This window comes from Eurytemora carolleeae, unplaced genomic scaffold (assembly GCF_000591075.1).
Source record: "Eurytemora carolleeae unplaced genomic scaffold, Eaff_2.0 scaffold1377, whole genome shotgun sequence".
NCBI lineage: Eukaryota > Metazoa > Arthropoda > Copepoda > Calanoida > Temoridae > Eurytemora > Eurytemora carolleeae.
The window spans coordinates 5,080-32,998 of record NW_019397619.1 but is presented as its reverse complement, the minus strand read 5'-3'; the positions used below and the strand labels follow the sequence as shown (position 1 = coordinate 32,998).

Sequence of the window (27,919 nt, the reverse complement as noted above, 5' to 3'; positions counted from 1 at the left end):
AACTTTCATATTTCTTGCGTCAGTTTAGTTTATTTAAAGTTCACTTGATAGAATTATGTCCTTTAAAATATGTGTATTAATTTTTAATGTTTCAGGCTTAAAGGGATATCTTTTAAAGATATGGAATCTTCTTTAAAAAGGTGTAGTCAAAACACACTTGCTTTTTGTGTTCTGTTATCCCTTGATTAAGTAGATAATAATTTTGATATTTTCGTAGTTGTATTTTTTACTGATTTTTTTATCTATAGTACACCGGGTGATACATGTATATAATTCAAATAAAATGTTTAACCATGGACACAGCTTATAATGTCTTAAAAAAGCTCAAACCTCATTTTCAAAATTAAAACCAAAAATTACAATTTAAAGGTTCTTATGTATACCACTACCAGAAGTATAGCTCTAGTATTATTCATTCATAAAGTTAATTTCTGTCTTCATTAATTGAAATCTACCTTATATCTTAAACAATTAAATATAATGTCTTTTGAGAAATGATGAAAATTAAGAACACATGAAAGAAATATTAATTCTAAATGTTAAACCATCTTATACATGGATCACCTTAACATCTTTTGGTATATTCCTAGAGAACGATTTTTGGACCCCCCCCCCCCCCCTCAATCTTTTGTGTTTCATTTTTAAATTTAAAGAGCATCATGAAAAAGAATTAATAACAAAAGATTTAATTTTGACGATAAATCATTTTTGCATTTTTGGAAAGCTTTAAAATTAAAAATCCAGGTAACATAATTGAAAAATACCATCCTCCTATTTAAAACCTGTAATTGTGAAGTATGAGAAATAAGAAAGAATTTGGCCAAGATACTTACATCAATCAGAATTTGTACGATCTTAAAAACATTTTTGTTAACTATTCATAATATTAATAAAGGTTATTTCAAGAATAGGCTAAACTTATTTGAATGTAAGCAAATTTTGCTTTCTATGTGGGGAAATAAATGAATTTTTGGGTAAAAAGTATTCAAACGAAAAATTTCCTTTCCACCAATATTACATTTTTACATTTTGAAAATATATACCCAGGGAGCCTTAAATAAATGCCCAGATCCTTACAAACCTTTTAGAGTGGGACATTTATATGATATTTTCGTTCTAGTTCAATGCTTTTTGGTGACCTTTACATTTCCACTTTCCAACACATTGAATACTGAACAATTATTGGATAAATTTAGTATATTTAACAGATCTAAACACAGCTACAGGTTAATTTCATAACAGATTTCTAAAAATACTTATCGGACTAAGATATGGCTCAACGATGAAACATGATTGGGCCAAACTGAGGTTGCATTTAAAAAACGTAAAACGACAACTAATTTGGACATTTTAATAGAAAATTTGTTAATTCAAATTAAAAGCTTTTAATTTTAACTTTCATAATTCATGCACTGGGTTAGATTTAAATATATGATCATTACAGGTTCTTCAATATTATGTTTTCTTTTGTGACATTTAAAGCATTTTATAAAAAAAGCTATAATTATTCCACTGATTGTTGTCCAGAAGATTTTCACATCTTTTAATTTTAGATTCAATTGCAACTAAAGACAGTAGCTTTGAGTTGAATATGGATTAATGAAAATCTTATTTATGTCATGAAGGATGTAGGATCCACTCTCACAGATTTTACATAGTTTCTCCATCAGTAGTAGATGTTGGGTCCAATCCTTCCACCTAAAAAAAATATTTATACACTTGAAATTCATTATCTTCATTTTTGCAGTGATTATAATTATTTTTCGGAAAATTGCATTTTTGCTTGAATTTAGATCTGTAATTGCATGCTATTATTTTGGTCTAATCTTCTTTAACGTTTACTATTCATTTAAGGACTTAAACCAAATTTACAATGACTCTCCACTTATGGAGTAGCATTTCATATTCACATCGGTATCATTAAAAGCTTTGTCGGATCAATAATAAATATGATATCCACAAATTTTTTTTAAGTTGATTTTCCCAATTAAGTGACTTGCAAATTTCTACTGCAGAAACAATAAAGAAATTATCAGAATTGAATTCTTCATAAGCTAAATACAAAGATATCTTCCACATTATTGATCCAATGAAGGGTACCGTTGGGAAAAGGGCATGTCCCTCTTTAAATGGAGGGTTATTTGAAAATACATAAAATAAAAAATAAGAAATTTTCAAAGTTTTACCTCATAAGTAGAATCATGCTGTGCCAAAATGTCCATAATACTACGCAGCTTCATCCACCACTGGTTACCATCAGAAGACACTCTAAACAATTTTAATTATTTCAGAGAGAATTATGATAAGAGCCTAAATAGTCTTGGTCCCAAGCTTGATAGTCTATTGCTTGATCAACCCTATATCTCTGGCTGGAATCCTTCCTTGCTGGATTTTCAGATTCTAAAAGATCTAGAACAACCACTAGACACAAGTCTTCCTAACCTTCTCCGCTGGTTTAATCATATCAAATCCTTTTCTAAGCAAGGTACGCTGTCTGCACTGAACAAAAATTAAAATAAATGAATTAAAGCTGAAAAGGCTCTTTGTCTTTATTAAATAACTCAATATTTTAGAAAGAAAACAACTCCTTGCTGGAACTATGTCGGTTGAGGAAGCTATTTCTAAGATGTCTGTCTCCTCAGGGTCAAACTTGAGTCCAGAAGAGAAGAAGGAGTTGATGAAACGAAACCTTCAAGAGGTTCTAGGAGAGGACAGGATAGATGAAATACTTAAGATTAGAGATCTGAAGATATACTGGGGAACAGCCACCACTGGGAGACCCCATATAGCTTACTTTGTTCCTATGTCTAAGGTACCACAGATTCAGATAGAGAGGGGGGGGGGGGGTTTGCAGACCTCCTTTCATAGATAATAGCATTTTTTTAACCAGTTATAAATATAAATTTTACAGCATTACCATAATCAGCATAACTGTTCTTATATTCATCATTGAAATAGAGACTAAGACTAAGATTCAATGATCACATGTTTTAAACTCCTTAAAATAGTGGGTAACAATTCTTTATTATAGATTGCTGACTTTCTAAAAGCTGGTTGTGAGGTCACCATTCTGTTTGCAGACCTTCATGCATACTTAGGCAAGCATTAATAAATCAAAACATATTTTTTCAGTTTAGAATAAAAGACAATTTTTATCCGAATATTATGTAAAAAAATATTGATTTTTGTGTACAGACAATATGAAGGCTCCTTGGGAACTGCTCAAATTAAGAACTGAGTACTATGAGCATGCCATTAAGGTGAGAAAATAAATTCAAAAAGGCAATGCTGAAATCGCCTAAACAGACAAATTTTCAACCAATAATAAGGTGAAACAAACCAACAATCCGTTTTTAAATATTTTTTTTTATATTTAGGCCATGTTGACTAGTATTGACGTTCCTCTAGAGAAACTGAGGTTTGTCAGGGGTACAGAGTTTCAGCTTTCAAAGGTGAAACAAAATGTTTTGAAAATTAAAAACATGATTTTCTGTTTAATTAAATATTATAAAGCAAAATAAACATTTCCAAATAAAAAACAGTATTTGGAACTCCCTTCTGGCCTTCCTGAAACTTAAGTGACTAGATTAATCCAATTTTACAATAATTTGGTTGCAAATTTAAAACCAAATATCATTTCAAGACCCCATGTTTAAACCAAAATATAAACAGGAGTACACTCTTGATGTCTACCGACTGTCAAGTATTGTTACTGAGCATGATGCTAGGAAAGCTGGAGCTGAGGTTGTGAAGCAGGTAATAAGAATCAAAATAAAAAATAGAAAAAAATTTAAAGTCTTTAAAAATTATGAAAAAATTGTTAAGGTTTCCCATCCTCTACTTTCTGGTCTTCTATACCCTGGTCTGCAGGCCCTTGATGAACAATATCTAGGAGTTGATGCTCAATTTGGAGGAGTGGATCAGGTGACTTAACTTAATTCTCATCATTTTTTCTGTGAATTCAGAACAAGAAAATAACAGGATTTTATTAAGAGGAAAATCTTCACCTATGCTGAGAAATACTTGCCACACTTGGGATATGCTAAAAGAGCCCATTTTATGAACCCAATGGTTCCAGGTAATAAAATATTTAATCAATCTTAGAAATAATGATAAAAATGTAACTATTCAACATTTTTTAGGATTGACTGGAGCAAAGATGTCCAGCTCTGAAGAAGAAAGCAAGATTGATCTGCTAGATTCTGCAGCAGATGTGAAGAAGAAGCTTAAGAAAGCTTTTTGTGAACCTGGAAACATCACAGATAATGGAGTTCTCTCATTTTGCAAGGTAAAAAACAATGGTATTATTTTGTTGTAATAAATATACTGATAAAATGTTTTTCAGTACGTGATATTTCCAGTAGCTTTGAAGGGAGAGGATTTCCTCATTGAGAGACCAGCTGATCATGGTGGCAATGCTACTTTCCCTACTTTTGAGGTGAATATTCACTTAGTCAACTTAAACCAAATCCTTGATTTTATAAAGTTCTGTTGTTGAAAATAAAGATATCTTAGGATCTGGAAAAGGAGTTTGCTGCAGAGAAGATTCACCCTGGAGACCTGAAGACTTCTGTAGAAAGATACCTAAACCGACTTCTGGACCCTGTGAGGAAGATTTTTGAGCAGCCTGAGCTGAAGAAACTAGTATCAACAGCATACCCACCCCCACCTAAGGTAGAAAAGGCAACACATCAACATGATTCTAGACACATAGGATCAGAATCTGATATTCAACTATGTCAATGTTTAGGTTAAGCCAAGTGGTGGAAAAGGAGGAAAAGGTGGAGCAGCTGCCCCAGAGACTGATGATATTATTCCATCCAGGTGAAAAAGCTTAAAATCTAATAATTCAAAATTCACTTAGATAAAAGTTTGTGAAATCCATTTCAGTTTTAAAATTCAATTAATTTGTATCAAACATTCAGGCTGAACATGAAGGTAGGAAGAATCATTGAAGTGAGCCGACACCCTGATGCTGAAAAACTTTATGTTGAGAAGATTGATCTTGGGGAACCCAGCCCCAGAACAATTGTGTCAGGTCAGAAATAAAACAAATTTTTTCTCACAAATGATCGGATTTTTTGAAAATAATTATTCTTTCTACTATTGGGTGCAAATGTTCCTCACTACCCCCCCCCCCTCAACAAAACTGTCTAAATATTTTCTAAATAGGTTTGGTTGACTATGTCCCTGAATCTGAGATGAAGGACAGATTAGTGATTGTACTCTGTAACCTTAAACCTGCCAAGATGAGAGGAGTAGAATCTTGTGGTAAGAAATTCATAAAAGTTTCATAAAAATTAAATCTAAAAAATAAAAAGTTATGTTTAGGAATGGTTCTGTGTAGCAGCAGAGATGATCCTAGGGAAGTTGAACCTCTTGCTGCACCAGAGGGTAGCCAGCCCGGAGACAAGGTAAACTAAAGGCTTAAATTTTATCAAAAATAATTCTAGCTATAAAGTAACATTTCAAATTTACTAGAATTCGCAAAAAGCTGATCAAGCATGCATAATATATCCATCTTTTAACAAATTAACTTTTTTGGTTTTTTAACATTTAATTGTCAAAATTAACCAATTTCAAAGCTTTAAAAACAACAACATCTTCCACAATTTTGAACCTGCCTCTGAAGTCTTGAAATCTTTTGCAAGCTTCTCCCAAACCTTCTTCTTGGGTGAAATAAGGCTGAAATGGTACCATAAGGAATTAGACACGCCACTCTTATAAAAAATAATTAAGTATCACTTTTATTTTTTCAGACACAACTGCCCTTTTATTTTATATTAAACCAAATTCAGATTTTTAAAACTATTTTCTCTGTTAGGTTTATGTGGAAAGCTATGAGAGTGGGAATCCCGATGAAGTGCTCAACCCCAAGAAGAAGGTATGGGAGAAGCTTGCCGAAGATTTCAAGACCTCAGAGGCAGGTTTAGCTCAATGGCAAGGAAACAACCTTCTCACCGACAAAGGACAAGTAACCGTCTCCAAAGTGAAAAATGCGCCAATCAAATGAGAAGAAAATACTCCAGCGAAAATTATGCCTCAAATGAAAACCAAATTCCTATTTTATGAAAACATTGTTTGCATAAAAAAAATTAATAAAATGATAAAAAGCTTGGAATAAATCTGCAGAATATTTATTAGGATTGTGTGTCTTTTAATATTAAATTATTGCATAATTAAATATTAAAAAACATGTTTATAGAAAACTAACCTGTATGTAAAGTCAGTTTCTTTGGCAACATCTTCAACAGGCTGGAACCTAGAGACAAAAATAATTTATTAAACCAAATTTTCTGTACCAAAAAATATAATTTTTTTCATTCTTAACCTAAAAATCTATGTGGCGAGTATTCAAGACAAAGTGCCAAATTATTTGAAGTAGTTTCGAAAACTTTAAAAGAATTTTTTTAAATTTTTTGTGATATTTTTTTGTAATTAAACAACGTCAATTAAAATCTAACGCATTGAAATTAAAACAGAACTAAAAACATGTTATTCTGATTCAGTGAGAACAGTTGTAAAGATAAAAACTATTAAATCAAGGTTTAATTTCTAAGGTTCAGCTACTTGGTTCCAGCTAACATTGGTATCGTCAAATATAAAGAATGCAGTGTCGCAAGAAACTTCAACTAGTCAGAAAATTTAACAGCATTAACGGTTCCTTACTAGTTGCAAATATCTAAAATCTACAACATTGGGCTGCAAAGATATAGGGACTAGAGTAGAAAATAAGAGTTTGTGGCAAGGACTCAATTTATTTAACCTAACTTTGTATTTTGTCCCCAATAAAAATATTTTTTATATTTTTAATAATATATTTATTTTGCAAAGTTATAAACTAATAGTTTCCCACGGAGGTTCATTATAAAGGTTCAACTACTAGTTCAAGTGTAATATTGTAATGGTTAAATTTAAGAATTTAGAACCACCCAACAGTTATGCACTGTAGGGGAATTAGCCTCAATAGTAATTACAAATTACAAATTAAAATATTAAGAAAAAATTTCACTTGTAATTTGTAAGTTACTTGTACCTGTATGATCTGGTGCGCATGCCGAGCAGAGTAGCAGTGGAAGGATCATCAGCATGAACGGTTCCTGAACCATCTGAGATTTTATTTTTTTAAAAGGACTATCTCAAGATTTGTACAGGGATGAAAAATTAAAAATTAAAAAATGGTAATCAGAAGACAATTTTATTCAACCTTTTTGAAGATACCAAATTTCCGGGGAAAGGAGGAGATTATTTTTTAAGAATATATACACCCCTGAATTTTTTATATCAGCTTATTTCCCCTAAATTGATTTTTTAAAAAGTTTGGAGAGCTTTCTTCTACCTGTTACTAAAAAAGCAGCAAAAAATGTTTATAACCATTATTAGTTTAAACAAAAAATAAAGATCAATTAATTCAAATCAAAAAGAGGAAGAGAATAAAATTAAGTTGACTAAAATTGCCAAAATAATGTGAGAACTGAAAATTTGACAAAATTAAAAAAAAATATCATAGAATGTTGATCATTGGACTTAAAATCCTCCAAGGGAAGAATAATTAAAAACGAGTTAACAAAATTTAATGAGATTTTTGTACAATGTACATTGGGAATCATAAAACTGTGAAAAAGAAATTTATTTTCTTAAAATGAAATTAGTTTTCCCAGTAAATGGAAAATCCACTTATCAAGTGAAATTGGTTCGTGTAAACTGAACAATTGCTATGTTTCATATTCAATGGACTTTTTAAATTATAACTTGAGTCGAACAGTCGCTTTTTTTCCGCTGTGAGTCCCACTGCATACAACTAATTTTTCTCGAAAAGCTAAAATTTAGCAATTTAAAAAACCTCTACAAAAATTGAAAAATATTGATGATTTTTAAAGAAAAAAGATTCTTTATGTGAATGATAACCTATAGAGAGTTCTTAGGATTAGGATCTGCAAGAAAATGCGGATCCAAAAGCACATAATCAACTTGATCAATCTCGAAGAAATTTGTGTTCATTTCCTGGATCCGGATCCACTTTTTTTCAGAGCGGATCCGGATCAAAATGAAGTGGATCCTAAGCACACTAGACTTACCATCTCTTGCGGCCACATGAGTCAGCTGTTCAATTAACCAGTTTACTGTCTTGGCTGCCATCTTTGTAGCCACGTTCCTTAAAATTATAGTTTGGGATCCTTTCACATCTAATTTTTAATGGGACTATAGACGTAATTTCAAATGAATCTCCAATCTTAAAAGAGTTGCATTTCTCATTCACAACAGTTCCTTTTAAAGGTTCATCTGATCAAGAATGAATAGGACAGCTAATTTCAGTACAATTTAATAATTTCCCCCCCCCCACCCCTTTCAGAATCATCATTTTCCCCCAAATCCAGAACTTAAAAACAGGTATATTTTACAGGTTTCTGAATCCCATGCAAACTTGAAGTTTGCTGCAAAGAAAATTGGATTTTAGTAGCATAATGGAGAGTTTTGGTGCCCTTAAAAGGTTAACTTCAAGGTCCCCCCTGAGTTTTTATTCAAGCATTTCTGATTCTGCTTATTTCCATTTTTTCCCCTTCCCTCTTCCCATTTTTTCCTCCCCTTTTTCTCTTTCCTCTTTCCCCTTCCCTTTTTCCCTTTCCTCTTTCCCCTTCCACCTTTTTCCTTCATTTTTTCCCCCAAACCCAATAAAAGCTCATATTTTTGCCCTGCTCGGGGAGGGGGGGGGGGTCGTAAAAAATATAAATTTCGTATCTGAAAATTTATTATTTTCAATTGTGGTTTCTGTTTAAGTGACTCGCAAATTTATGCTGCAGAAACAATTAAAGAAACTGTCAGTACTATTCACTTTTAGAGAAACCGTTGTGAATTGGGCATGCCATCGTTAAATAGATACTTACTTAGACTTACGTATACATACAGTCCCTTTAAGAGAATCCAAAAAATAAGAGATATTTATCTTGTTTAACTTTGCCTTTGTTCACCCATACTACATTTCTACTCTGACTGGTTAAGTTAAAAACTAGATAAATAAGTTTGAGATTTGATTTAGTAAAGTCATTTTGAGTCTGACTCTGTAGTATGGAAATAGGACATCCCTTAAATAGAATTTACAACATTTAAAATAAAATAAATATTGTTTAAATACCCATCCTACCAGACCTACTTCAAGTACCTTTTCTACTTCAAATACCTATCCTATTCTAAGTATCTATCCTCCTCAAGTACCTATCCTACTCTAAGTACCTATCCTACTCCAAGTACCTATCCTACTTCAAGTACCTATCCTACTTCAAGTACATATCCTACTTCAAGTACCTATCATACTCCAAGTTCCTATCCTACTTCAAATACCTATCCTACTTCAAATACCTATACTACTCCAAGTACCTATCCTACTTCAAGTACCTATCCTAGTTCAAGTACCTATCCTACTCCAAGTACCTATCCTACTCCAAGTACATATCCTACTCCAAGTACCTATCTTACTTCAAGTACCTATCCTGCTCCAAGTTATACCTACCCTAATCCAAATACCTATCCTACTCCAAGTACCTATCCTACTCCGAGTACCTATCCTACTCCAATTACCTATCCTACTCCACGTACCTATCCTACTCCAATTACCTATCCTACTCCAAGTACCGTTCCTACTCACGCCAAGTACCTATCCTACTACAAGTACCTATCCTACTCCAAGTACCTATCCTACATCAAGTACCTATCCTACTCCAAGTACCTTTCCTACCCCAAGTACCTATCTTACTCCTATTACCTGTCGAAGGGCGAAGGCCAGCCCCCCTGCTGCATATGTCCAAGAATATTTTGACGAACTGTAAACTTGTTTTTACCCTCCTCGGAATACAGCCTGTAATGTACATAATATGTTATATAAGAATATATTATATTGATTATAATACTTGGATTTCTATGTTGTTTTGGATCCAATACGTGTCCAAACACCAGGAATATATTTTTTGTGGGACCTCACATAACCCCAGTCAAATAAAAACAGAAAAATCTTTGAAATAAAATTTTTTATTTAGCATAAATACTGTAAGTGTAATTTCAAGCAACCCTCCATGCAAAGATGGGAATGACCAGTTTACAACGGTATCCTTGAAAGCTTTTTCTGAAGTATGAATTAGACATCAATGTTTTTGTTTCTTTAAACTGTTTTTAAAATTACGTAGCCAGGAATCTTCCACATTTTTGATCGGATTAAGGTAACAAGGATATCGTTTTGAATCGGGCAATGTAATATTTGCATGGAGGGTCACTTAAATCCCATTAATGTGTGGTGTTGGGATGATGGTCGATCGTTTATTACTATTATTATTACTGCAGGGTTAACCATAAAGAGTAAGAATTTAAAAAGATATTTTTACATTTTGGTTTCCTGTACCTTATCGCTTTCTTTTTTACTTAGCAATAGCATTTCATTTAAAGGCTATATCCCAGTAATTGAACAAAATTCATTCTAGAATCCTTAGATTTAAGGAGTTCAAGGTGCTCATTAAAGGTCTGTAAGCGTAATTTCAATTGACCCTCCATTCAAAGAAAGCAGTGCCCGATTTACAACGGTACCCTTGAAACCTTAATCTGATAAAAACTTGGAAGATATCTTCGTTTTTCTGACTCGAGTGTTTATTTCCATGAGTTTCTCCATTGCTTCTTTAAACAAGAAATGCACAAATCACTTTCGCAGAGAAACCACAAATGCAAATAAACATTTTAATGGAACAAAACATTATGTCTAATTCATACTTGATCATACAAAGCTTTCAAGGGTACCGTTGTTAATCGGACATTGACATCTTTGCATGGAGAGTCAATTGAATTTACACTTACGGTCCCCTTACAAGTCTCATCTTGTTGGGAGACCTTTTACCTGTAGAAGAAGTCGGTGCTGTAGTTCTCACTGGCCATCTCATTCCTGTTCCAGACAGTGTTCAATTCAACAGTACAGTACAGTACAGTACAGTACAGTACAGTACAATACAGTGTAGTGCAGTGCAGTGCAGTGCAGTGCTGTACAGTACAGTACATTGATGATTCCCTTAAAACCATAAATTGGAAATTGATCAGTATCATTTCTAGTTCACCAAACAGAAACATTAGGTAACAAATTACAGCATAACTAACCTATTGATTTAAATAGATAATTCTTTTTAAAACTTTTAAAATTTGACCTATTGGAATTCTTAATTTGAAATATGATATGTCTGCGACATCGGATTTTAAAGATATAGGCATAAAAAATCAGATTTTGTGGAAGAAATTTGTTGGTATTTTTATTTGATAATTTGATTGAATGATTGATAAATTGTTTAAAGAATTTATTGATTGATTGTTTGATTGTTTTTTGTTTGTTGTTTGTTTGATTGATTGATTGATTGATTAATCAATTGAACTCTGCCTAAGGATGAGACCACGGTAGATGTTCCCTTCGTCCATCTTATACGCCATGATATCCATATCCTTAATAGAGAATACTAATTAATGGAATTTAAAAAAATAGTTTTTTATACAATGAGGACTAAGATATATTACCCTCATTAAATCCTAAATACAGAACTAAGATATATTACCCTCATTAAATCCAAGATACAGAACTAAGATATATTACCCTCATTAAATCCTTGATACCAAACTTCTCCTCAAATATGTATGCAGCATCAGCCCCACCGGCTAAACCTGGAAACAAATATTCATATTATAAAAATTGTTGATTGATAAAAAAAGTTAATTGTTAAATTTGTTGTTAATCCATTTCAAAATCAGTATTAGAGGGATTAATAAAAATCCTTTCGGACATCTCTGATAACACCTTTATATGCTAAAACAACGACCAAACCAATTGCAGACATCGCAGTAGAGTCGGACATTTTTCATTGATTAAGTCCTTTTTCGCTTTAAAATTAAATGTTCCTGATTAAGTTCGGGAATTATAGATTTGGGCAACCTCATACAGTTCCAACATACATACAGTTCCTGGTTTACTCTTATAAAATAATAATAATAATAATAATAATAATAATAATAATAATAATAATAATAATAATAATAATAATAATAATAATAATAATAATAATAATAATAATCTGTTGTAGGATATTTCCGAAAGTTGTAATAAAATAATATCCTAACCTGCCATAGTAGCCAGATATCCACAGTATCCACCCATAGTTTCAACGATAAAGACTCGACGCTTGGTGCCCTGGGCGCTTTGCCGAATTCTTAAAAACAATATTTAAATTTCTAGATAAATCTGAATTTAAATGGGTAAGGGAGGAAAAAGTAAAAAATATTAACTTTACAAATTGACATTTAAAAAAATTAAATAATATCTAAGCTTATTTATCTGACAATGAAGTTAGAAAGCTCAAAAATGGTTTAAATGGCATGGGGTCAAGTTTTGTAAATTTATATTATTAAGACATGGTTTCGGCAAAAAAAAATCAATGTTCTCTAAGCAAACTAGATTGCTAAAAAAGTTGTTTTAAATTAGTGAAAATCAAATAAAACAAGACTTTTTCAGGTCGTATCTAGACAGTCAGACGGTTAGGGCTTTGAGTTCTTACATAAAAAGTTACAAAATTTGGGGACCTTTCCATTTTATGGTTGAAACAATATTGTGATAAAACCAGAAAAAGCAGACTAAAGCCTTGAAACTAAATTCTATACGTTTGATTTTAGACCTGTAAATACACTTAATTTCAGAGTTTATAAAAACTGGTGTAATTTTCTTAATATTGAGATTATAACTCAGTAGAATGAATATCAAAAGAAGTTTATGTGCTTGTCCATTTCCCCCCCCCCCCCCCCCCTCTCCCGTCCCCTTCTCAATATACCTGTCACAGATCTCTGTGATCTCATTAAGGGCTGTATCTGCACCAATAGAGAAATCTGTCCCAGGAACGTTGTTGGAGATTGTGGCGGGCAAAACAACCTTTAAAGGGACTGTAAGCGATATTTTAAATAACCCTCCATGCAAAGAGGGTAATGTCCGATTTACAATGGTACCCTTTAAACATTTTACTGTTTATCGAGTAGAGAGAGCTCCGTACATCTCTAGAATAAGGTTTAATTGCTGTTAAACTTGGTGTACGCTGCGTACTATGTGAACCCAGCTGATCCGTTACTTGCGTCCCTCGAAAAAATTGAATATTTTACGCTAAAAGCGGTTTTCAAAAACTCGTCAGTAAATTTTTATTTTCTGTCACTTCTAGAAAGTAGCTCTTGCTATTTCTTAAATATAAAACAGCTTAAAAGCAAAGTGTTCAGTGATTAGGACTATGTCCCACATCCTAGATCACTTAAATCTTCAAACGTCACACAACTACCCCTTCAGTCCCTTCAAGGGATTGTAGGGGTAGATTCAAATGACCCTCCATTTAAAAGGTGGATGTCTATCTCACACCGACACCCTTTAAACCTCTATCAAAATATCAAAGAGAAAGATTTCGGTGTTATTCAATCAACACGTTTTTAATTTCTCTAAATCATAAATGTGCAAGTCATTTTCTAAGAGAATTGAAAATAATTAATTTCATTATTGATCAGAGAAATGTTTAAAGGGTGCTACTGAGAATCGTACATGCTACCTTTTAAATGAAGGGTCACTTAACTCTGAGCTGCAGAGAAGGACATAGGAAACAGCAGGTGGAAATTAGTAAAACAAAATTTTAACATAAGATTAACAGTTTTATTCATTAAATTATTACATAAGATTTTTCTTCCTTTTCAGAGCAAGGGAGGGGGGAATACATTGAAGATTACGAATCCACCCATGCTTCGAGCTTTTTATGTTATAATTCCAGTTTTAACAAATATCTTAAACTAAAATTAAACAAACAAAAAAGTTACCATTGGAATCCTGAATTGTTTATATTTATCTCTTTGCTGTGAAAACTGAAGAACTGCACTGAATGCTTCAAACCCTAAACATAATATTTTTACCATTGATGAGCTGAATATGTTTGAATTTCACATTGGGTAAGCTACAACTGACCTCCAATGACTTTTTAAGTAACAGCTAACATCCAATGACTACTAACCCTTTAACTGACCTCCAATGATTCTAAACTTCCAACTGACCTTCAATAACTACTAATCCTACAGCTGACCTCAACTGACTGATAAAAACCTTTCATTAGCCTTCAATGATTCTAATCCTATAACTGACCTCAAATGAAAGTTTAACCTATAACTGACCTCCAATGACTTATAAACCGTTCATTAGCCTCCAATGATTCTAATCCTTCAACTGACCTCAAATGAAAGTTTAACCTATAACTGACCTCCAATGACTTATAAACCGTTCATTAGCCTCCAATGATTCTAATCCTACAACTGACCTCCAATGACTACTTATTGTACGTCTAGCCTTCAATAACAAATTAACCTACAACTAACCTCCAATGACGACTAGTCCTTGAATCTTGTGTTTCTCCAGATTTTCTGCACATTTAGCGAAATCCTTCTCTGGTAGGGTTCTCTTGGTTCCCAGCAGGGCTCCACCCTAAAATGTTAAACCTCTTTAACCTGAAGTTTTTCATCCTTTTCTGTTTGTTTAGTCAGATCACCAACCCCTCAATTCTTTTAGAAAAATCTGCGAAATCCAGACCAGTGAGTGCCGACCTTCCATATTTATTTGCTAATTTTGTGGTAGTTTATATCCTTTTCTTGAACAAAATAAATAGAAATTTGATTATAATCAATTAAAAAAGTTCATTTTTTCTATATTTCCCCAATATTTCTCTAACAACCAGGCTAATTCATTTCTTAAGGAAGTGTAAGTGGTCAGATGAAGTTTCTACCAAATCCTGTGTTTCGGGAAGAACCCAGCGATAAAGAAGCCGAAACCATATTCAAAGTCAAGTCTTATGGAAGCAATATGTTACAGGTAAAAAAAATATTTCCTTGCAAGAGGTTTATTCTGGCCATCATGTTAACACTCTAATCTATGTATTTTATTTCCAAAATGGATCTTGGAAGATCTAAATTGTGGGGATAACATACCACCTTAAAAGGACATTAATACCAAATTAAAAGAGTTAACCCTTCCCCAAATCTCAAAGTAAAGCTAGGTAAAATTTTATAGTTTGTTATCAGAGCTCCATAAACAAAAAATAAATTAAAATAAATCATTCAAAGCAGAACAGCATTAATATCCGGAAATAGGGCTTCATTCAGTATTCATATTTATTAATTGGGTCTTTTTCTTGTCTAAATATCCAAAACTGAAACAACATGCAAATGTTTGAATATATTAAGTGAAAATATTTAAATCTGTGAAAACCAACCTCTGCGATCCAACCAGTGACATCAGACCATCCAATAGGTTTAATTTCTCCTTTAATCAAACCATCAATACCGTTGTGGATACCAAGGGGGTTATTTCCAGAGAATATGCAGTTTCTAAAATGGAAAATCAATTAATTGATTCTTAAATTCATTATCGTAATAACAAAGACGACTTGCCTTGTGAAGCTTCGAACCGCGGCATTCATTCCGCAGCATGGCGCTCCGCAGTGCATAACAGCCAGGTTCCATCCAGGGCAGTCAGTTAAACCACTTGGAGGCTTCACTCTGGACATAAATATTCAAATAATTATCCCTGACAAAAGACGGAAGGTTCGTGAAATGGATGAAGAAAAAAAATAGTAAAAAAAAGCTGTGCTCGTCATCCAGATTTAGACTTTTTAGCGCACAGTATCAGGATTAAAAAAGAAGTTCTTGGAAACTCAGCCATTTACATTTTGTCTTCATTGACTTTATCAATAATAGACATCTAATGGAATTCAAATTCCGCAATCCTACTTAGTCCCAAGCCAAAGATTCTTTCTTAGAAGCTTGCTACAAAAAGTTGGAAGAAACACTCCTTACCTAGCTAGCTACTACAAAACCACTTGAAAAAGTACTCAATGCTTTTAAGTAATATCTACCCTGATTTAGAAAATATCTAAATAACTATAACAATTGGAACTTAAAGATAAGGTGCCATAATTTATGGTGAAGAAAGAAGGATAATGAAGTCAAAAACCATTTAAGCAAAACAGAAGTATAAGGCAAAATATGTTAAAGGCCTTCATATTGTTTCAGTTCAAGATTTGAATAAAAAAATTAAAAATCTTTTCATGTCTAAAGAGATTATCATGAAAGTTTGTTGAATTTTAATTGGTCCTTGTCTGGTAATTACCCCTTTCGATTTATTCCCTTGAGCGTAAGAACAAGACAATGTTTCCTCAGGAAACCCTAGTTAAAGTTTTTAACTGCTAAATAAAAACATCTACTCCTTTCAACTGTTCTTAAAAATATTCTGATGCTACTTAAAACAATTTATAACCTTTGTTCTTTAATGGGTTAAAATTGTTTGGGTTTTTAGTTCAAGTTCTGTTCCCTAACCTATCTGTATCTAGTATTAATCAAAATATAATCACTAGAACTATTTCAAAATACGTTTTACAAAATCCTTGTCCAAGAATTTCCCCTTCCATTCGAATTTTTGGTGATAAAACAATAAAAAAAACATGTCTGTCAAAATAAAATCTGATTGATAAGTAAAAAAATTTATGTTTTACATGCCAATTCAAATTCTTTTAAAACATTTATACATTTAAACAAACATCGTTACATTAAAGAGGGGGAAAGAATAAAAAATCACAAAGAACCTGAAAAACCTGAAAACCTGGAAATGAAACAAGTTCCTCTTCTAAAAGGTTTTTAAAAAAATAGATTCAGAGCTTTGCAAGCCTACTTACCCGTTCACTGAAACACCAGGATTCAATCTTAAAAAATGTAAATCTGAGAAGAAAAAAAATAAAAGCTACAAGGAAGAGAGGGAAAAGAAAGGGATAATTTACTGGGGTTGCAAGCAAACTCACCCTTTCCCAGTAATTTCCGGATTCAATCTGAATTACAATCAATCCTTGATTATTTAAAAATGTATAAAATAGAGAGATCTAGCGACATCTTTGTATCTAAAGGATGTTGTTGAAGAACAATATTTTTTTAATTGATGCTTTGTAATTTCTGGTAAATATCATCATGATTAAGTAACTGAATGCTGATGATTGGCACTCGTTTTATCATTGTAACAAGCAATTTAAGAACATAAATAATCCATGAACTAACCAACTAATGAGTAAAGGCTCCTGCTAAAAAAAATCAAAAACATTTTATGAGCAATTGCAATTTTCAACAGGTGCACATTTCTCTCAAAATAAAGCTAAACTTTGAATAGCAATGCATTGAGGGATTTGCACACGCCGACAAGTTGACATTGTTTTTTAATAATGATTGTGCGTAGTTGAAATTAATTTTGCGCAAAAACTTCCATTGTTTAATGAAAAATTCATATTTACTTGGTGAGCATTCTGTAGGTGTCCAGGTTCCTCTGGAAAGATGACCCTCTCAGCTTTACAGCTAGCTCCCAGTTCTTGTCAGCCATAGCCTTCACGCAATAAATATTATTTACAGGTTGTATAGGAATAAAATTCTTTAAAAGAAGCATTTCCCATTTGTAATGACTATTGAGGGTAACATTTTTCCGAACTGTGCTTACTTTACTGCTTGAAGCTTGAAACATGAAACTTTGTTATAACATTTTTAAAGTGGTGAACGTCAAGGAACCTTAAAGGGAGTGTTCGTGAAATATGAATGGGGGTATAGGCTTACGGCGAAAAATAATCGCTGTTGATCGCTTCTAATCTTACTTTTATCTTACTTACAAATCATCCAGATATTACAACCTATAGTCATCGATTATTTTTCAACGCATTCGTATATAGTTAATGTTTCATAATATTTTTTATTCGTTTTGTATACAATGGACTTAAAACGCCAAAATAGTTGGCCGCCATGTCTCTGCTATCAATGCTTTGAATGATTACACGTGGTAGAGACACCTAGCGGAAAAAAGTCGTTTTAAGTGAATTGTATGTATATAAAACAAATAACAAATATTATGAAATATTAACTTTATACAAATGCGTCGAAAAATAATCGATGACTAGAGTCATAATTATCATAGTTATCATAGTTATAATATCAGAATGATTTGTTTGAAATTAAATTGATTATTTTACGATACGAGTCGTATATTGCAATTTTCTGAATTTGTATGGACGCTACGTTCTTCGATAAAATTCTTTTTTAACAATTTTCTCCTTAAGGAGGCAACAGATAGAAGTAAGATTAGTAGCAATCAAAAGCGATTATTTTTCGCCGTAAGCCTATACCCCCTTTAATTTTTCGCGAACACTCCCTTTAATAGCTGTCCAACACCCCCTGGCTATTGAGTAAATTGGCAGGTTTGAATCTTTTGTCACTCATCGCTATGATCTCAGTCAACAACTGTAGATTAATACGAATGGAAGCAAAAAAGCTTACAACTTTCGTTCAGTCATCTAACTAGCGATGCTTCTTGATAAACATCACTTAAATCCCTGATTGATTCCATATCACTTGACCATACCTTCGTCACAGCTTGTGTTTTCTCAACGCAGGCCATGAGTGGAACACGGACCGCGGCATTTCCGTCCAGAGACACAACACATGCTTCTGTCTCTGGGGTAGCATCCATCAAAGCAAGGACAGCCTCTGCACCCATCCTGGATAAAGTTCCAACGTTTTTAAGAGAATAAATTTTTACATTTGCGACCATTTTTAAGAAAATACATTATGTCTGTTCTGTAATAAATATTGGGTCACATGATACTCTGTAAACCTGCAGTACATTATTAACTATCTATTCTGTAACAAATACAGCAATCCCCATATTTGTTAACCTGAACATACCTAGATATATTATCATTAGCTACGTAACATGATTAAAACATGCATTGTGATTAGATTAACTACGATTATATCTATCCATGTTAATCCTTTAAATATGTACATTCAATTTAAACTACGCTGTAAACATGTGTTGAGAAAGTTTAACTACCTTATATTCGTAAATACGTAACATGATTGTCTTAATCATGTGATATAGATAACGACGTAGGAATTTTAATCATGTCTATTAACTTTAACTTGTAACATATAAACCTAAAATACATCAGTTAATATAGAAACTCTGCTTTGATTACAGTGTAGAGTAATTGCGTCCTCGTTGAAACATACAGGCTGAGATTGTACCTGGGAATTTGGTATAGATCAATTAAAAACTTGTTTGATAGCTAAACTGTGTCCTCGTGGAAACATATGGGCTGAGATCATACCTAGGTATTTGGTATAGATCGATTAAGAGCTTGTTTAATAGACATGCTTGTATCCCTGTGTGAAATTTAGAGCTTGATTAATAGCTTGTTTGATTGCTACGCGTGTGTCCCTATATGGCATTTAGTGCTTGATTAATAGCGTGTTTTATTGCTACGCGTGTGTCCCTATATGGCATTTAGTGCTTGATTAATAGCTTGTTTGATTGCTATGCGTGTGTCCCTATATGGCATTTAGTGCTTGATTAATAGCGTGTTTGATTGCTACGCTTGTGTCCCTATATGGCATTTAGTGCTTGATTAATAGCGTGTTTGATTGCTACGCTTGTGTCCCTATATGGCATTTAGTGCTTGATTAATAGCTTGTTTGATTGCTACGCTTAGGTCCCTGTGTGGGAGTTAGAGCTCAATTAATAGCTAGTGTCCGATTGACACCGAGAACGTGCCCGGTGGTAGTAGTGTTGATAGTTAACGGGATTGTAGCTGTGTGGATTTTGTCCTGGTTGACTTTGATAGTGGACAAGTTTTACCTGGACTGATACAGTTTGGGACAAAATTTTAAGAGTATGGCATTCCTAGGTCAATGCCCAAGAGATCCTTTAAAAAGTAACTTTCTGGTAAAAGCTATGGCATTAAGAATGTCATTGGCTTCCTTGAGATCTCATTTTGAATCATTTCAGGCAATCATACCAAACAATTCCTTTTTATCTTGTGAAACATGGAAATATTTAACCTGCAGCCGAGAATTCTATCAAAGGCGGAGGGAGCTCCGCCCCGCTGAACATGGCCCAAAACAGTGATCCTTGTATCCTGATGCAGGTTATCCACAACCACCTAAATAAAAACTATCGTATGAAATGTTTTTCCTTTGAGCTGGCGATTTAAAAGCTTAGACTTGGGTTTTAATTCCTTAGATTAAACTCAGGTTTAACACTTCTTCTTAGACCCTACTTATGAATCAGCTGATGGCGAGTTCTGTCACTTATCTGACAGCTTCCAGCCCTTAGTCTTGACTTACAAAATTAGGCCCTATCAAAATTAAACCGACCTTGATTGATCTTATTTTCAATGTTCAGTCTTATTTTAATCAAATCCAGAAATCCTCCAATTTCAATCATAAAAATCCATCAAATACAATTTTAAACCCAACATTCCTTGAAAATAAAGCGAAAGCTTATACTTCTTGAAATACTTTATTGACTATCCAAATAGTATCAGGCACTAATATAACTACTGCACAGTGCACAAAACTAAGGCTTTAAACTTTTATATTAAACAATACCTTCTTAATATCCTCACATGTAATTGCATTTCCGTCCATATCAATTGCCCCCTCAGCCACAATGATAATATTCAACCTTAAAATATATCAATTCTAATCCTTACCATTAATATAAAAATAATGTGAAATGTCAAATCCTTTTTGCACCAGAAAAATATATACAGTATCAAATTATAAGCAACATTATTAAAATAATTTGAACTCATTCGAGTTATTAAGGAATTTTTAAACCTCTCGGTCAGTTTTTCCACTTTGCTATAACATGTTGACACGGGTATCAACATATAAGTTGGGTTTTAATTCTTTAGATTGAACTCAGGTTTAACACTTCATCATAGACCATATTTATGAATCAGCAGACGACTGATTCATAACATGTTGACACAGGTATCAAAATATAAGTTTCAAACCACTAAATACCGTCTATTTGTTCTTTTCTCGAAATTTCAAAAATTGTTTGCTTTAGTGATAAGAACTGTTTTTTATACTATGTTTTAAACTTTTTCTTAAAATTGTGCAATGAAAACTTAAGAACTGGTGTTAGATAGATTTGAAATTTTTGATCTTTAAGTGCCATTTAGTTTCACCATCAATGAAAAGTAATGACAAATATTGGGTAGGTTTGTCCAGGATTACCTATGCCCGCATTTTCTTTCAATCTCCAGTTTCTTACAGAGTTTCTCCGGCCAGTTCTTTTCTGCCGGCCATTCAGGGATAAAGACGAAATCTGCTTCACTCACAACCCCAGCTACTAGAGCAAGATACCCACAGTGTCGTCCCATTACCTGTTATTATTATCATTGTAATAATCTTTACACCTTTATCATTATTACCAATATTATTATCATAATCATCATAATTTTCACAAGCATTATTTATTATCATTATTATCATTATTATCATTATTATCATTATTATCATTATTATCATTATCATCATTATCATCATTATCATTGTAATAATCTTAATCACCTTTATCATTATCATAATCTTCTTAATTTTCATAAGCATTATTATCATTATTATCATAATCTTCTTAATTTTCATAAGCATTATCATCATTATCATCATTATCATCATTATCATCATTATCATCATTATCATCATTATCATCATTATCATCATTATCATCATTATCATCATTATCATCATTATCATCATTTTCATAAGCATTATTATCATTATTATCATAATCTTCTTAATTTTCATAAGCATTATCATCATTATCATCATTATCATCATTATCATCATTATCATCATTATCATCATTATCATCATTATCTTCATTATCATCATTATCATCATTATCATCATTATCATCATTATCATCATTATCATCATTATTATCATTATTATCATTGTAATCATCATTATTATCATTGTAATCATCATTATTATCATTATTATCATTATCATTATTATCATTATTATCATTATAATCATTATAATCATTATAATCATTATAATCATTATAATCATTATTATCATTATTACCATTATTATGAAATCATCCTTATTATCATCTTAATCATCATTATTATCATCTTAATCATCATTAAAATAACTTTAATCATCCTTATTATCATTATCATTATTATCATTATAATCATTATTATCATTATTACCATTATTATGAAATCATCCTTATTATCATCTTAATCATCATTATTATCATCTTAATCATCATTAAAATAACTTTAATCATCCTTATTATCATTTTAATCATCATTATAATCACTTTGATCATCGTTATTATCCTAAATATAATTATAATTTTCTTTTTTTAATCATTATAACTTCCAGCCCAACCCCACAATCCAGAAAATATGTGAATAATTTTCGCTATTTTCTGTTACTTTTCTTACACACATATTTTGTATGCTATTATGCAAAAAATTACCAAACGCAATATTCATGGAACGATAAACACATATTGCATTAAATTTACAAACATGTGCAATGTGCATATATCTAGGAATTTATTCAGAAAAACTTGAAATAATCAATAAAAATTAGCAAAGTTCATTCATGTAGATTTTACATTTTAAATTTCTCTACCGAAACCAAGATGAATATATAATACTTGACCTCTATAATGAATACTTGACCTCCATAATGAATACTTGACCTATATAATAAATACTTGACCTCCATTAAGAATAATTGACCTCCGAAAAGAATACTTGAACTCCATAAAGAATACTTGACCCTCAAAAATAACACTTGCCCTCCAAAATTATAACTTGACCTCCGCAATAAATACTTAGCCTCGAAAATGAATACTTGACCTCCATAATATAAACTCGACCATTAGAAAGAATATTTAACCTCAATAACTATTAATTGACCTCCTTAAAGAATATTTGACCTTCATCATGAAAGTTTAGTAGATGACCTCCATTAGGAGTTTTTAATACTTGACCTCCATAATGAATACTTGACCTTCATAAAGAATTCTTAATACTTGACCTCCGTAATGAATTTATGATATTTAACCACCATAAAAAATTCTTGACCTCCATAATGAATTCATAATTCTTGACCTCCATAATGAATTTATAATACTTGACCTCCATAATGAATTTATAATACTTGACCTCCATAATGAATTTATAATACTTGACCTCCATAATGAATGTCCTCTGATGGCTGGAGGCTGTTGGTATGATGGCATCTACAGCCTCTATAATACGATGCAGAGCAGAGTCAGTTCCCTACAATATAAAATTGTTGATGTACATTCTGTACAGCATGCTTACAGTACATTGTACATACTGTAATGTACATAGCTAAGGAGAAAAGGAGCAAACAAAAATTGCTGAGGTTAGAAATTATGGCATTCTAGCTGTAACAGGTCCCATTTTGTGATGTTAATGTAATTACTTTTACGCCATGCGTTTTATATTGATATTTGGGATTCAGATGTTTTATATGCTGTTTAAACCATACTTACAATGGTCATATCTGTTCCACAGAAATCATTGTCGATTGATCCGACCATACCAACTATATTCAAATGGGAGAAAGTTGTCGCCAATTCAGTGGATAATTGGTTAGTTTCAACCAATTCCTAAACATACAATGAAACAATGAATAAAAAGTTAAAAATTAAAAATTGAATAAATGAAAAAATGTATAATTGAAAAAATGTATGAATAAACGAATTATTAAACCTGAAGAAGACTGCTCCACTCCTGTTTAAACCTATTGGCTCCAGTCAACGAACCATCTCCACCAATCACAACCAGATTAGAGATTCCCCTAAAAACCGTTTTAGTATGTTTTTCGCCTCTAGATGTCTAATATCAAATAAATAAATAATTAATATTGTCAATTAATTCTACTCATCATAAAAACACAAACCTTAGTAAACTGTCCACCTAATTTTTTCGAACAAACTTTTAAAAGATCATTTTCTTACTGGAAGATCGATTTTATTGAACGAACGATTTACAAAGATTTTCCTGAACGAACGATTTTATTGATCGATCGTTTCGTGAGAAAACGAACGAAAAAGATGGAAAATGAACGATAATTTTAAGAACAAAATCATTTTTTTAACAATTAAAAAACGAGCGAAATGGGTCGTTCACAAACAATGAACGAACAAAATAAAACACGAATATTTTAACAGTGACATAAACTCTTCCACAACAAAAACTCTTAAAGTCAAGAGCTTCAGAGAGTCAATACCAAAATAGGAAAATTGTGGATTTCTACAGCAGGAAACATTCTGATGTTTATATATAGTTATTTAGTCCTAAATTTACTTTGAGAAAATCAAAATTTGAAAATTCTAACCTCTAATTTAACATTATAGCACGATGATTACTTTACAGCAATAATGAAATTTACCAAGAAATAAGCATGAATGATATAGTACAAAATAATTTAATAAATTAAGTAATTAATAATTACTTTGTTATCAGATTCTTGGCAGCTTTCAATCTTCCTGCCCTCTCTTTAAATTCCTGAACAAAAAAAAATTTCTCAAAATTTCTGAATTCTTTTTTTCTGAAATTTTTTAAATTTTTTTCTTCTTCCTTACCATACACCTTGCAGAGCCGATGATGGTGCCTCCCTTGTGGATGATGCCTATTTAGATACAAATCAAAAATTAATTATTGAAAAATAATAAAATGCTTTATCTATTTATGAAAATGATCTAGATTGTAGAGCAATTTAAAAATCCTGATTTAATTTGGAGTTGATTGATGTTGTCTAGGAAATCAAAATGGAGGTTTAGAACAAATCCTAGTTTAGTTATGAGTTTTTACAGTTTAGTGATAAAAAATCTCTAAGAGAGAATCTATTAAAAAACAGCAGCGACGAGTTAAAAAAAAAGTCTTTTCTCGTTGAACCACATTTACAATATCAAACTGGAAAGTAAACTACCAATTGGTAAATTGAAATCAATATGTAGATGAAAAAAATAAAATGTAAATTGTATCCCTGAGACAGATCTCCAGTTAGCCTCCACAATATTATCACCTCCATCAACCATACCCTGGTATCCCTCCTAAACATTAAATGGACTTTTAATCAAAAATGCCTCCGATATTTTGTCAAAGATAAAACTGCCTCCAGTATACAATACCCTTCTTCCCCTCCAAAATTCTAAAGGGACAGATGACTAAAAATGTCTCATCTTAAATCTTTGTTTATATAAATCCACTTGAGTATTTTAAAACACTTTTTTAACGGCTTATTTCATCATATTTTTTCATGATAATATGCTTATCATCATCCAATTATAAGAATTGACCGTCAATATAGTTAGGTAAATTCAAGGTTATAATGCAAGGAAAGTTATTTCAGCGGTGTACGCATCTTTTGTACTGCAGTGTACTGTCTCTGGGCGGTAATGGAAACACAAGACGGATGTCACAGCCTGACGTGGGATCCATCTTTCAAATAAAAAATAAATGAAATATTCTGGTCATAGGAAACTATTATGTGAATTATCAAAATTATCAAAATTAAGTGCTTTTATGCTCTTCGGATACTAAACGAACCCTGATGCATCTATTCTTGTTTACAAGAGAACTGGTTGCAATATGTACGCAGAGTATACTGAAACTGCAATTAACTTTCCTTGCATTATAACCTTGGGTAAATTAGCAAATTTTTTCTGACAATGTTTTTCCATTTTTCGCAAAAAAAAACATGAAATAATCCTGATTAAATTTACCTTTATAAAGAATACTTTGCAACCCAGATAGATTCCAAACCTGAAAAGTAAAAAAAAATTAGTTATAATACACAAGAGCAAAGTTTTTATAATTAACCTTTATATAACAAACTTTATGTAGAAAGCAGTGCTTAGGATCCGGATCCGGATCCGTTGGATCCGCAAGATTTTGGCTCAAAGATATTAATCCGGATCCAAGGGGTAAAATATCAACTAAAAACTGCAAAAAAAACTTTTTTACTCCTAAAACCCAAATCTGAACTTTTGAAAAAAGAGAGATTTTAAAATTTACTTATTTCTGAATGGTTCATCAAGTTTTAGGATAAAAATAAGCGAAAAAAAAATAAAACAAAAAATTTGAAAATTATTTTTTGTAAATTCAGTAAATTCAGAAATGATCTGGATCCGGATCCGGATCCGCATCAAAATTAAATGGATCCTAAGCACTGGTAGAAAGATTGATCAATAACAATGCCTTGGGACATTTTTTTGGTAATTTTTTTCTTTTTTGAAATTTATCTGAGGATAATCCTGACAGCTGGTTTACCTGACAACAGCTCTGACAGCTGATTTACCTGAGAACACCTCTAACAGCTGGTTAAACTGACAACAGTTCCGACAGCTGGTTTAACTGACGACAGCTCTGACAGCTGGTTTACCTGACAACAGCTCTAACAGCTGATTTACTAGACAACACCTCTAAAAGCTGGTTAAACTGACAACAGCTCTGACAGCTGGTTTAACTGACGACAGCTCTGACAGTGGGTTTACCTGACAACAGCTCTGACAGCTGGTTTACCTGACTGCAGGTTTGCCTAAAACAGCTTTGACAGCTGGTTAACTGACAACAACTCTGATAGCTGGTTTACCTGACTACAGCTCCGACAGCTGGTTTAACTGACGACAGCTCTGACAGCGGGTTTACCTGACAACAGCTCTGACAGCTGGTTTACCTGACAACAGGTTTTCCTAAAACAGCTTTGACAGCTGGTTAAAACTCTGACAGCTGGTTTACCTGACAACTGCTCTGACAGCTGCATTCATCCCTTGTGAATCGCCTCCGCTGGTGAAGACAGCTATCCCTTTTCCTTTTTGAGATCCTCTCTCCACCAACTTACGTTGCACCTGCAGGTTGAAAATACCATTTTTAAAAGTTCAACTGTAAATACCTATTTTATTACATTCTAATTCGTATTTGCTGTAAAAATCTAAGAAACATTTGTAACACTCTTTATAAAGGGTTATTTTATGATAAAATTAACATAACAATGCAAACATGAATCCTTTATCAGATTCTAGCAAATGTTTAAATTTGCGTATGTTAATTGAAATAACCCTTTTATAGCTTGACAAAAGTGACTTTTAAACCTTTTCTAGAGAAACTGTCAATATTGTTTTTACTACATTTTTTAGAAATCCAAGAAGAGCTTGACAGAATCATTTATAAAACACTTTATAAAAGGTCACAAAAGAAAATAATTAATATGACAACAAAACATATTAAATTCTAGAAAAATTGTTAAATTTGCTGATTTTCTTTGTAGTCGTCTCATAGTCGTCTTTGCTGTAGAAATCCAAGGAACGCTTGCTAGAATTATTTACAACACTCTTTATTAAGGGTTTCTTAAACTATAGAGACAAACAAGTATTTTTTGATGAATTTTCATAAAAATTAATAATTATTCACCTAATTAATTAATTACCCGATTAATTGATTGATCTATCAGCTATTTAATTAATTAAACAACAAATGTATACATTAATTAATCAATCAGTTATCTAATCAATAATTAATTAACTAAATAACTACTCAAATCATTAGATAAGTAATTAGGTTTGCAATAACTCACTTAGAGAATCAATTTATCAATTAATAAACTGATTAATTGCTTGACTAATTAATTATATAATTACCTGTAGAGGTATAATAGGCATAGGGGAGGGAGAGGGTTCATGTTCAGCAACTTTATCCCCCATCTTAAACTTTCACAATCTGAAAACAACATTTATCAAAGAACATGACTCTTCTTTAAACTTTAATGCCCAACTCGATAAGTTTTTCTGCAATTTTTTGTATAGTTTGTGCATATTTCATATTTCTGGGATGTATCATTATTATCTCGTGATGCCACAACTTCTCCTAGTATAAAACTTTATGGGCAATTGTCACCAGAATGTCAGATCCCTATATCTTTGCAACTTGATGGTTTAAACATTTCATATTTCAAACTTAGG

The 27,919-nt window shown here is 32.1% G+C and overlaps 2 protein-coding genes across 7 annotated transcripts; one reads left to right on the top strand and one right to left on the bottom strand.

Annotated features, from left to right (window-relative positions):
- Positions 1 to 78: 78 nt before the first annotated feature.
- LOC111715209 (tyrosine--tRNA ligase, cytoplasmic) lies at positions 79 to 6,138 on the top strand. The gene is made up of 17 exons (XM_023490507.1): positions 79 to 140; positions 2,292 to 2,485; positions 2,574 to 2,812; positions 3,032 to 3,098; positions 3,196 to 3,260; positions 3,378 to 3,452; positions 3,673 to 3,756; positions 3,826 to 3,924; positions 3,994 to 4,078; positions 4,143 to 4,288; positions 4,346 to 4,438; positions 4,516 to 4,674; positions 4,751 to 4,824; positions 4,926 to 5,038; positions 5,173 to 5,271; positions 5,332 to 5,414; positions 5,825 to 6,138. The coding sequence occupies exons 1-17, from the start codon at positions 121 to 123 to the stop codon at positions 6,011 to 6,013; spliced, it is 1,884 nt and encodes a 627-aa protein (XP_023346275.1). The 5' UTR covers positions 79 to 120; the 3' UTR covers positions 6,014 to 6,138.
- LOC111715208 (ATP-dependent 6-phosphofructokinase) lies at positions 1,180 to 27,919 on the bottom strand. 6 transcript variants are annotated; one of them, XM_023490500.1, is made up of 30 exons: positions 27,599 to 27,919; positions 26,700 to 26,809; positions 25,685 to 25,724; positions 24,946 to 25,012; positions 24,542 to 24,588; positions 24,412 to 24,464; positions 23,667 to 23,754; positions 23,447 to 23,563; positions 23,118 to 23,207; positions 21,130 to 21,278; positions 20,494 to 20,569; positions 19,945 to 20,045; positions 18,467 to 18,602; positions 17,355 to 17,443; positions 16,875 to 16,901; positions 15,472 to 15,579; positions 15,294 to 15,408; positions 14,404 to 14,509; positions 13,855 to 13,928; positions 12,840 to 12,937; positions 12,136 to 12,224; positions 11,615 to 11,682; positions 11,405 to 11,466; positions 10,877 to 10,921; positions 9,761 to 9,853; positions 8,079 to 8,155; positions 7,037 to 7,109; positions 6,215 to 6,262; positions 2,187 to 2,268; positions 1,180 to 1,698 (listed from the first exon to the last, which is right to left on the bottom strand). In XM_023490500.1, the coding sequence occupies exons 1-30, from the start codon at positions 27,659 to 27,661 to the stop codon at positions 1,651 to 1,653; spliced, it is 2,439 nt and encodes an 812-aa protein (XP_023346268.1). In that variant the 5' UTR covers positions 27,662 to 27,919; the 3' UTR covers positions 1,180 to 1,650. The 6 variants fall into 6 exon arrangements, with proteins under 6 accessions (XP_023346268.1, XP_023346271.1, XP_023346270.1 ...); XM_023490503.1 differs by having other exon boundaries at positions 7,037 to 7,100; XM_023490502.1 differs by lacking the exon at positions 16,875 to 16,901 and adding an exon at positions 16,752 to 16,778.

What these genes read in the sequence shown, in the direction of transcription:
- LOC111715209 (XM_023490507.1), top strand. Translation starts at nt 121, where the DNA reads ATGGAATCTTCTTTAAAAAG. An exon ending in ATGGAATCTTCTTTAAAAAG is followed by an intron (nt 141 to 2,291) that starts GTGTAGTCAAAA and finishes TAATTATTTCAG; the next exon opens with AGAGAATTATGATAAGAGCC. An exon ending in GATGATATTATTCCATCCAG is followed by an intron (nt 4,825 to 4,925) that starts GTGAAAAAGCTT and finishes TCAAACATTCAG; the next exon opens with GCTGAACATGAAGGTAGGAA.
- LOC111715208 (XM_023490500.1), bottom strand. Translation starts at nt 27,661, where the DNA reads ATGGGGGATAAAGTTGCTGAACATGAACCCTCTCCCTCCCCTATGCCT. An exon ending in AGGACTAGTCGTCATTGGAG is followed by an intron (nt 13,929 to 14,403) that starts GTTAGTTGTAGG and finishes TATTATGTTTAG; the next exon opens with GGTTTGAAGCATTCAGTGCA. An exon ending in GTATCAAGGATTTAATGAGG is followed by an intron (nt 11,467 to 11,614) that starts GTAATATATCTT and finishes TTCTCTATTAAG; the next exon opens with GATATGGATATCATGGCGTA.